A 10,569-nucleotide genomic window follows, 5' to 3' on the forward strand; every position below is an offset into this window, starting at 1 on the left:
TAGAAAATTCTCCTCTCTGCTTGATCTCTCTCCTCTCCCCTCTCTCTCCTCTCCTCTCTCCTCTCTCTCCCCTCTCCCCTCCCCTCCTCTCCCCTCTCCTCTCTCTCTCTCTCTCTCTCCCTCTCCCTCTCTCTCTCCCCTCTCCCTCTCCTCTCTTTCTCCCCCTCCCCTCTCCTCTCCTCTCCTCTCCCTCTCCTTCTCCTCTCTCTCTCCTCCCCTCTCTCTCTCTCTCTCCTCTCTCTCTCCTCTCCTCTCTCTCTCTCTCTCTCTATCTCTCTCTCTCTCCGGGAGGTGTAGGAGAGGCACACAGGACAGTCTCTGAGGATTCTATCCTCATCACCAGCCCACCTAAAGTCGATCACCGCGCCAGCTCGAATCGTCCAGTGCGCCTTCACATCATGCAGAGACGTTGCCTCTCTCTGAGCGCTCAGGTAGCGCCTCTCCAGGGTCGTGATCCTCTCCTCCATGTCCTCTCTCTGACACAGAGCCTGGGGGACACGGGGACAATGAGACACAGAGACAGAGAGAGCGAGCCACAGAGACACAGACAGAGAGGCACAGATACACAGAGACAGAGAGACAGGTGTAAAAGGCATTGAATCACATGTCCAGCCCACCTTTTGCTCGCTGTATTTTTCGCGCACCTCTTTATAGTTGTGCGCGCTGATCAATCCTCTCCTGATCGCTCGTTTTATCACCAGACTCCTCAATAATGCGACCCACGAGTCGTTATTTTATTAATGTAACAACTCAGAAAGCCCTGCAGGTGTCTGTGATGTTCTTTGAGCGCTGGGTGCAGAAGCAGCTCTCTCCTTTGTGTGTGTCCGTGTTATCTCTGTGGTGCAGGCACGCCCCCCCCCCTTTTTTTTCTGCTCCTTTTCGGCCGTCGAAAGGTTTTCCCTGCACCCCCCCCCCCGGAAACGGTTTTCCCTGCACCCCCCGAGGGACGACAACAATAGAGACCTCGCTCTTGACGTCTCTTGGATGATGTCGGGACCTGGGCTTGACGTCTCTTTGATGATGTCGGACCTGGTCCAAGATAGGACCACAAAGGGTTCAAGCACACGTGCGTGCGTGTCAGTGCGTGTGCGTGTGCGTGTGCGTTCGCGGTCTCCTCCCACAGCGTCCAGGCTGGCTCTCCTCACCTCCTTCACATCTCTCTGCAGTTTGCTGTTGGCTGCCTCAGATCTGCTCAGCTCTCTCTGCGCCGCGCCCAGCTGCTCCTCGATCTCCCCCACCTGTCAATCAAACGACACCACGGCAACGCCGCGCTCAGCCCAGTCAAGACACACACCTGTTACTATTATGAGATGCTATTAAAGAATCATTTCAGGGGATGCTTTCTCTCCAAAGCGACTTCCACAGACCAGGTTTGGACTCTGAATCATCAGCTGCTGCTCTTCCAATAGGACCTTGTTTGTTTGCCATCTCCTCCGAAGGAACTACAGCTCCCAGGGTGCCTTGGTGTTGCTGCGGGGGCAGAGGCATGCTGGGAGCTTTTTTTTTATTTTTTTTATTTTTTTTTAATTTTATTTTAAATGTACGGCTGGGGTGTAGAGGCACTGTAGCCTGAGTTAGTAAGCCGATAGTCTTTATACTGTCGACACATGTCCTGAGCCAGCCCTCTCTCTGAGATTGAGGATGAGAGTCTGCACGCACTGACTCTACGGGCTCTCGGCGGCAGTGCTGTCTGGCGATATCTCCAACAAGCAGAATGGAGGAGGGGCTTACCTAGGGATGCACGGCAAGAGGGGGGGAGGGGCCGTTAGGGAGGCACTGAGAGAGGGGGGAGAGAGGAGAGGAGAGGGGAGGAGAGGAAAGATTCAAATTCATATTTTAAATATACAGACAAGCTGAGACAAACAAACACACACAGACCCTTATAAAAGTTAATAACAGTAAATTGCAGATGTCCCCCATTTACCAGACCTCTCTGTGCTTTACAATGCTTCTCTATGCTTTCCCAGACCTCTCTGTGCTTTACAATGCTTCCCTATGCTTTACCAGACCTCTCTGTGCTTTACAATGCTTCCCTATGCTTTACCAGACCTCTCTGTGCTTTACAATGCTTCTCTATGCTTTACCAGACCTCTCTGTGCTTTACAATGCTTCCCTGTGCTTTACCAGACCTCTCTGTGCTTTACAATGCTTCCCTATGCTTTACCAGACCTCTCTGTGCTTTACAATGCTTCCCTATGCTTTACCAGACCTCTCTGTGCTTTACAATGCTTCCCTGTGCTTTACCAGACCTCTCTGTGCTTTACAATGCTTCCCTATGCTTTACCAGACCTCTCTGTGCTTGCTGCTTTACCAGACACAATGCTTCCCTGTGCTTTACCAGACCTCTCTGTGCTTTACAGATGCTTCCCTATGCTTTACCAGACCACTCTGTGCTTTACAATGCTTCCCTATGCTTTACCAGACCTCTCTGTGCTTTACAATGCTTCCCTATGCTTTACCAGACCTCTCTGTGTTTTATCAATTAATAAAGTGCTAATAAGAGGTGAGCTTTACAATGATTTTAAAGATGGTCAGCAACTCTGTGCTTTAAAGGGAGGGGGCCAGTGATCCTGTTAATAAAGCTAATAAGAGGTGAGAGAATGGATTTTAAAGATGGTCAGCGCTCCTTTAAAGGGAGGGGCCAGTGATCCTGTTAATAAAGCTAACAGAGAGGTAAGAGAATGGATTTTAAAGATGGACAGCGCTCCTTTAAAGGGAGGGGCCAGTCCTTGTTAATAAAGCTAATAAGAGGTGAGAGAATGGATTTTAAAGATGGTCAGCTGCTCAGATAAAGGGAGGGGTCAGTGATCCTGTTAATAAAGCTAATAAGAGGTGAGAGAATGGATTTTAAAGATGGTCTTTAAAGGGAGGGGTCAGTGATACTGTTAATAAAGCTAATAAGAGGTGAGAGAATGGATTTTAAAGATGGTCAGCGCTCCTTTAAAGGGAGGGGTCAGTGATCCTGTTAATAAAGCTAATAAGAGGTGAGAGAATGGATTTTAAAGATGGTCAGCGCTCCTTTAAAGGGAGGGGCCAGTGATCCTGTTAATAAAGCTAATAAGAGGTGAGAGAATGGATTTTAAAGATGGTCAGCGCTCCTTTAAAGGGAGGGGCCAGCGATCCTGTTAATAAAGCTAATAAGAGGTGAGAGAATGCATTTTAAAGACGGGCAGCGCTCCTTCGGTTTTGCATACTCACTTCTTGCGACGATGAGTCTAGCTGCTCTTCTAGAACCGCGACTCGTTCTAGAGCAACTCGCAATCGCTCTCGAACCTGAGAACGACAGAGGGAAAGAAAGAAAGACCATATAGCGTTACTGTCAGTCATTCTGTATTTTCATGTCAGCGTCGTCTCATGTCATTTTCTGTGTCTCCGAGTCTGTTTTGCTTTGGAGTCCAGGAGCTTCTCTTCAGCTCCAGCTGCGCTGCCGTGGTTACTGTGAGTCGGGGACAGCCCTGGCTATAGGACTACAGCTCCCAGCATGCCTCTGCACCGGCGGGCCTTGGCGAGGGATGCTGGGAGCTGTAGTTCTTTAACTCTAGCGCTCTGGCTGTGGGGAACTCTAGCGACCTTAGTTCAGCTGCCTGCTGTAGACTCATGTCGGCTCATCTTTATATTAGCCTCCATCTAGTGCACAGCTAGTGCATTGCCAGCAAAACAAAACTTGATACCGGGAATGAGGGACAGATGGGAGACACACACACACCCACACACACACACAGAGTGTCACTGATAACGTGGGGCAGTTGGCAGACACACCTTTTCATCCAGGGCCTTGTGGTGTTCGAAGAGAGATTTGAGCGCTTTAAGGACTTCCACCTCGCTGGAGACCCCTGCTGGCGACTGAGACTGTCGCTTCACAACCGTCATTCTGAGAGATCGTTCGTGCCGCGAGACGAGACACTCCAAGTGTTCAAGCAGGAGCTGAGAGAGAGAGGAGAGAGAGGAGGAGAGAGGAGAGGAGAGAGGAGAGAGAGGAGAGGGGAGAGGAGAAAGAGAGGAGAGGAGAGAGAGAGAGAGAGAGAGGAGAGAGAGAGAGAGAGAGAGGAGAGAGAGAGGAGAGGAGAGAGAGAGAGAGAGAGAGAGAGAGAGAGAGAGAGAGAGAGAGAGAGAGAGAGAGAGAGGAGAGGGAGAGAGAGAGAGAGGAGGGAGAGGAGAGAGAGAGAGAGAGAGAGAAGAGAGAGAGAGAGAGAGAGAGAGAGAGAGAGAGAGAGAGAGTTTGGTTGTGTTTGGTGTTGGACCAACCACCAATCCCAAAACCCAACCAACAGAATCCCAACGCACCAACCACAAACCAGGACAAACTAAAACAGAAGACAAACCCAAATCCCAGAGACAAAACAAACCAAAGGATGTGTGGGGTTTGGTTATGGTTGGGTGTGGTTGCGTTGGGTTTGTTTGGGTGGGTTAGGGTTGCTGTTGGTTTGGTTGGGGTTGGGTTTGGTTCTGGTTGGGTTAGGGTTGCTGTATGTTGGCTTTCGGGTTCTGGTTGCGGTTGGTTCTGGTTGGGTAGGGCTGCAGTTGGTTGGTTTGGTTGGTTAGGGTTGCTGTGCTGTTATGTTTGGTTCTGGTTGGGTTTGGGTTGCTGTTGTTTGGTTCTGGTTGGGTTAGGGCTGCTGTTGGGTTTGGTTCTGGTTGGGTTAGGGTTGCTGTTGGGTTTGGTTCTGGTTGGGTTAGGGCTGCTGTTGGGTTTGGTTCTGGTTGGGTTAGGGCTGCTGTTCTGGTTGGGTTAGGGCTGCTGTTATGTTTGGTTCTGGTTGGGTTAGGGCTGCTGTTATGTTTGGTTCTGGTTGGGTTTGGTCCTGGTTGGGTTTGGTTCTGGTTGGGTTAGGGCTGCTGTTGGGTTTGGTTCTGGTTGGGTTAGGGCTGCTGTTATGTTTGGTTCTGGTTGGGTTAGGGTTGCTGTTGGGTTTGGTTCTGGTTGGGTTAGGGCTGCTGTTATGTTTGGTTCTGGTTGGGTTTGGTTCTGGTTGGGTTAGGGTTGCTGTTGTGTTTGGTTCTGGTTGGGTTAGGGCTGCTGTTATGTTTGGTTCTGGTTGGGTTTGGTTCTGGTTGGGTTAGGGTTGCTGGTGGGTTGCTGCTGGGTTTGGGTCGCGCTGGTTCATCTCTCACTCACTCTGGTGTTGTTACGCTCAGCTTTGAGCTCAGAGATTTCCTCCTCTCTCTCCAGTAGCTGCTCTCTGCACAGATTCAGCTCCTTGGTAAGAACAGCAAACTCCTGAAACAGAACGAGAAGCAGGGCGAGCAAACTGAGAGGAACGAACTACTGTGCAAATATACTGTGAAATACTTTCATAAGAGCTTCTCTCCCCTCTCCCCTCTCCTCTCTCTCTCTCTCTCTCTCTCTCCTCTCTCCCCCTCTCTATCCTCTCCTCTCTCCTCTCCCCTCCCCTTCTCCCCTTTCACTCCCTCCCTCCCCTCCCCTCTCTCTCCTCCCTCTCTCCCCTCTCCTCTCTCTTCTCTCTCCTCTCTCCTCCCCCCTCTCCTCTCCTCCTCTCTCCCTCCCTCTCCCCTCCCCTCTCTCTTCTCTCTCTCTCTCTCCTCTCTCTCTCCTCTCTCCCTCTCCCCCTCTCCCTCCCCCCTCTGGCTATCCCCTCCTTCACTTCCTCCCCTGTTCCTCCCCTCTCCTCTCATCCTCTCCTCCCCTCTCTCCTCCTCCCCTCCCTCCTCTCTCCCTCTCCTCTCTCCTCCTCTCCCCTCTCTCTCTGTCCTCACCTGCGGCAGCGCGATGGACAGCTGTCTCTGCAGCGAGTCCTTCTCGTGTCCCAGGTCCCTCAGCCTCAGCTGCGCTGTCCCCAGACAGTCCTGGGTCTCTCGCAGGCTCTCCAGCAGCCTCTCTCTCTCCGTCAGCATGTTGATCATCATGCTCTCCAGATTGCCCGAGCTGCCCCCGTCGTCCGGGGGCGCCCACCCCCGGGGGCCCCCCCCTCCCGCGGGGGAGGAGGGACCCCCCTGTCCTCCGAGATGGGGGGGCATCACCTCGCAGGCATCTTGTCACCGAGGTGGGTGTGAGAGAGAGGGATACACCAGTTGGGGTCAACACGGGGGGTGTGCTAGCCTAGATGCTACGACAGTGATGATTGTGTGTGTGTGTGTGTGTGTGTGTGTGTGTGTGTGTGTGTGTGTGTGTGTGTAAAAATAAAATATATAAATAAAATATATAAATAATAATTAGAGAACTAAATTCAGACAGTTCAAAATTTAATGTCGATTTTTGATGGTTTGAGATAAAGTCTCTCAAATATCCCACGGCTACCACCAGTATATTATCTCTCTATCTATCTATCTGTCTGGCGATGCTATCTGGTCATATAATCTGTTCTGTCTATCTAGACAGGAGAAAGATCTAACATAGATAGATCGGACAGATAGATATCTAGTATTGTCAGGACAGAATAGTTAATAGATAGACAGGAGACAGAAGTTCAATAGAGTTCTAAAATTTCTAGAATGACGATTTGTAGTTATACAGACAGAGCACGGACTGTAGACACAAGGTCTGTCTGTAAGTCAATAACCTCAATGTGAATTAAGTCGCCCTACATGTGTGTGTGCGCGCGTTTGCATGTGTGTGCGTTTGCATGTGTGTGTATTTGCATGTGCGTGTGTATGTTTGCATAGTCGAGTGTTGAATGGCACAGCTTGTGTGTGTGTGTGTCTATCTGAGCATTTAGACTCATTAAATATATCTGAATGCAGGGTCTCTGCAGTGGGAGTGGCTTATGTGGAAATGGGAGGGTCCTGTGGGAGGAGCTAGTTCTCCTAGTCACATGTATAAGGATGATTAAAGGGGTGTGGCAATTAGTGTGTGGGCGGGGCTGTAGATCCAGAGAAGAGGGGCTGTGTGCAAAAGGGCGGGGATTGTGGAACAAGGGGGTGGGGTTATAGCTAAGGTGGGCGTGATTAGAGGGTTGAGGGGCGGGGCAGGAGGGGAGATAGGAAGTGAGGCGGGTGTCGCAAATCTGCAAAGAGAGGAAGATAGATAGAAACGAAAGAAAGAAAGAACGAAAGAGACACTTAGAAAAAGCATTTAATTCCCCTTTATACAAAAACACAGAGTAACAAAACGACAGGCATTGTCTAATCTTCCATTTAAGTTTGGCAAGGCTTGTGTGAGCTGTCAGGAAAATAAATACTGAAGAGGAGAGGAGAGGAGAGGAGAGAGACTGAGAGGAGGAGGAGAGAGGAGAGAGAGAGAGGAGAGAGAGAGAGAGAGAGAGAGAGGAGAGAGAGAGAGAGAGAAGAGAGAGAGAGAGAGAGAGAGAGAGAGAAGAGAGAGAGAGGAGAGAGAGAGGAGAGGAGAGAGAGAGCGAGAGGAGAGAGAGAGAGAGAGAGAGAGGAGGAGAGAGAGAGAGAGGGAGAGAGAGAGAGAGAGAGAGAGAGAGGAGAGAGAGAGAGAGGAGAGAGAGAGAGGAGAGAGGGAAGGAAAGAGAGAGGAGAGAGAGAGGAGAGAGGGGAGAGAGAGAGAGAGGAGAGAGATGGATAGAGAGGGATAAAGGAGAGGAGAGAGAATCGGGTGAGACAGATGGGAAGCTACTTTGATCCTTATCAGAATCATACTTACTGATAGGAAACAGAGAGCCTTCCTCCTCTCTCTCTCTCTCTCTCTCTCTCTCTCTCTCTCTCTCTCTCTCTCTCTCTCTCTCTCCTCTCATGTCTATAAAATCCCTCTGGTAAAACATTCGGCTGAAAACAGACTTCAAAAATGAGTGATGTCAATCCACAGGGACCCCACTTGTAGTCACGAACATTTTGTAAGCGGACTATCCTGCTTTCACTCTAGGGAAGTTAGAGTAATATCAGCTTACGTGCACTTCATGTTACAGCGGAGGGTGACATTTCAGAATCCCAGTCATGCACCACTAGGAGTTTAATAATCAGACTCCCGCTGCACAGCAGTGTGATCCAGTCCTGCTTTCACTAGGAGTTTAATAATCAGACTCCCGCTGCACAGCAGTGTGATCCAGTCCTGCTTTCACTAGGAGTTTAATAATCAGACTCCCGCTGCACAGCAGTGTGATCCAGTCCTGCTTTCACTAGGAGTTTAATAATCAGACTCCCGCTGCACAGCAGTGTGATCCAGTCCTGCTTTCACTAGGAGTTTAATAATCAGACTCCCGCTGCACAGCAGTGTGATCCAGTCCTGCTTTCACTAGGAGTTTAATAATCAGACTCCCGCTGCACAGCAGTGTGATCCAGTCCTGCTTTCACTAGGAGTTTAATAATCAGACTCCCGCTGCACAGCGGTGTGATCCAGTCCTGCTTTCACTAGGAGTTTAATAATCAGACTCCCGCTGCACAGCAGTGTGATCCAGTCCTGCTTTCACTGCTGAGTTTAATAGATCAGACTTTACCGCTCCCCTAGCTTTACCAGACCTCTCTCTATGCTTTACAATGCTTCCCTAAGCTTTACAAGACCTCTGTATGCTTTACAATGCTTCCCTATGCTTTACCAGACCTCTCTGTGCTTTACAATGCTTCCCTGTGCTTTACCAGACCTCTCTGTGCTTTACAATGCTTCCCTGTGCTTTACCAGACCTCTCTGTGCTTTACAATGCTTCCCTATGCTTTACCAGACCTCTCTGTGCTTTACAATGCTTCCCTGTGCTTTACCAGACCTCGCTGTGCTTTACAATGCTTCCCTGTGCTTTACCAGACCTCTCTGTGCTTTACAATGCTTCCCTATGCTTTACCAGACCTCTCTGTGCTTTACAATGCTTCCCTGTGCTTTACCAGACCTCTCTGTGCTTTACAATGCTTCCCTGTGCTTTACCAGACCTCTCTGTGCTTTACAATGCTTTCCCTGTGCTTTACCAGACCTCTCTGTGCTTTACAATGCTTCCCTGTGCTTTACCAGACCTCTCTGTGTTTACAATGCTTCCCTGTGCTTTACCAGACCTCTCTGTGCTTTACAATGCTTCCCTTTGCTTTACCAGACCTCTCTGTGCTTTTACAATGCTTCCCTGTGCTTTACCAGACCTCTCTGTGCTTTACAATGCTTCCCTGTGCTTTACCAGACCTCTCTGTGCTTTACAATGCTTCCCTGTGCTTTACCAGACCTCTCTGTGCTTTACAATGCTTCCCTATGCTTAACCAGACCTCTCTGTGCTTAACATGCGAAGGGACTCTCTGTCTTTTACTGGAGAGACAATCACAATGCTTACGAAAAGGGACCCGACCTCAGTCTGTGCTTTACACGAAATGCGTTCCCTGGTCTTTATGGAGTTAGACACGAAATGTCCCCGGCTTTACAATGCTCCCTGTGCTTAGGGGACCTCGGAATAAATCTGTGCTTTACAAGTACGACCTGTTGCTTTGGCTTCAGGTTTCACTTTCACCTGGGTCTGATCAGTCTGAGACACGACAATGTTTTACGGTTCTGAAGGCGGGACCACGAAATGTTGGTGTGTTTGGTCTGGGAGACATGAAATGTTACGGAACCCGCTCTTTACCAGACCTCTCTGTGCTTTACAACGCTTCACTATGCTTTACCAGACCTCTCTGTGCTTTACAATGCTTCCCTGTGCTTTACCAGACCTCTCTGTGCTTTACAATGCTTCCCTATGCTTTACCAGACCTCTCTGTGCTTTACAATGCTTCCCTGTGCTTTACCAGACCTCTCTGTGCTTTACAATGCTCCCCTATGCTTTACCAGACCTCTCTGTGCTTTACAATGCTTCCCTATGCTTTACCCAGACCTCTCTGTGCTTTACAATGCTTCCTATTTGCTTTACCAGACCTCTCTGTGCTTTACAATGCTTCCCTGTGCTTTACCAGACCTCTCTGTGCTTTACAATGCTTCCCTGTGCTTTACCAGACCTCTCTGTGCTTTACAATGCTTCCCTATGCTTTACCAGACCTCTCTGTGCTTTACAATGCTTCCCTATGCTTTACCAGACCTCTCTGTGCTTTACAATGCTTCCCTGTGCTTTACCAGACCTCTCTTTGCTTTACAATGCTTCCCTATGCTTTAACAGACCTCTCTGTGCTTTACAATGCTTCCCTATGCTTTACCAGACCTCTCTGTGCTTTACAATGTTTCCCTGTGCTTTACCAGACCTCTCTGTGCTTTACAATGCTTCCCTATGCTTTACCACACCTCTCTGTGCTTTACAATGCTTCCCTATGCTTTACCAGACCTCTCTGTGCTTTACAATGCTTCCCTGTGCTTTACCACACCTCTCTGTGCTTTACAATGCTTCCCTGTGCTTTACCAGACCTCTCTGTGCTTTACCCATGCTTCCCTGTGCTTTACCAGACATCTCTGTGCTTTACAATGCTTCCCTATGCTTTACCAGACCCTCTCTGTGCTTTACAATGCTTCCCTGTGCTTTACCAGACCCCTCTGTGCTTTACAATGCTTCCCTGTGCTTTACCAGACCTCTCTGTGCTTTACACTGCTTTCCTGTCTTTACCAGCCATCTATGGTGATGGAGAATTTACAATGCTTCCCTGTGCTGTATTTGCTTTACACTGGTACTGGATGCAGCCACGAAATGTTACCGAAAATGCTCTGTGCTTTAACCAGAATTCTCTGTGCTTTACCAATCTCTGTGCTTTACAATGCTT

At 49.3% G+C, this 10,569-nt stretch overlaps 1 protein-coding gene across 1 annotated transcript in view; it reads right to left on the bottom strand.

Moving 5' to 3' along the window:
• Nucleotides 1–5,895, bottom strand: part of ppfia3 (PTPRF interacting protein alpha 3) — a 24,364-nt gene extending 18,469 nt beyond the window's left edge. Inside the window, exons 1-7 of the mRNA XM_041237552.1 lie at nucleotides 5,716–5,895; nucleotides 5,117–5,218; nucleotides 3,760–3,924; nucleotides 3,199–3,273; nucleotides 1,660–1,731; nucleotides 1,146–1,238; nucleotides 349–488 (exon numbers count right to left, since the gene is read on the bottom strand). Of these exons, the coding sequence (XP_041093486.1) occupies nucleotides 349–488; nucleotides 1,146–1,238; nucleotides 1,660–1,731; nucleotides 3,199–3,273; nucleotides 3,760–3,924; nucleotides 5,117–5,218; nucleotides 5,716–5,865 (797 nt within the window). The 5' untranslated portion in view covers nucleotides 5,866–5,895. The remainder of the gene's footprint in view (nucleotides 1–348; nucleotides 489–1,145; nucleotides 1,239–1,659; nucleotides 1,732–3,198; nucleotides 3,274–3,759; nucleotides 3,925–5,116; nucleotides 5,219–5,715) is intronic.
• Nucleotides 5,896–10,569: the final 4,674 nt, after the last annotated feature.

The sequence above is a fragment of the Polyodon spathula genome, chromosome 45 (assembly GCF_017654505.1).
Source record: "Polyodon spathula isolate WHYD16114869_AA chromosome 45, ASM1765450v1, whole genome shotgun sequence".
NCBI classification, from domain to species: Eukaryota; Metazoa; Chordata; class Actinopteri; order Acipenseriformes; family Polyodontidae; genus Polyodon; species Polyodon spathula.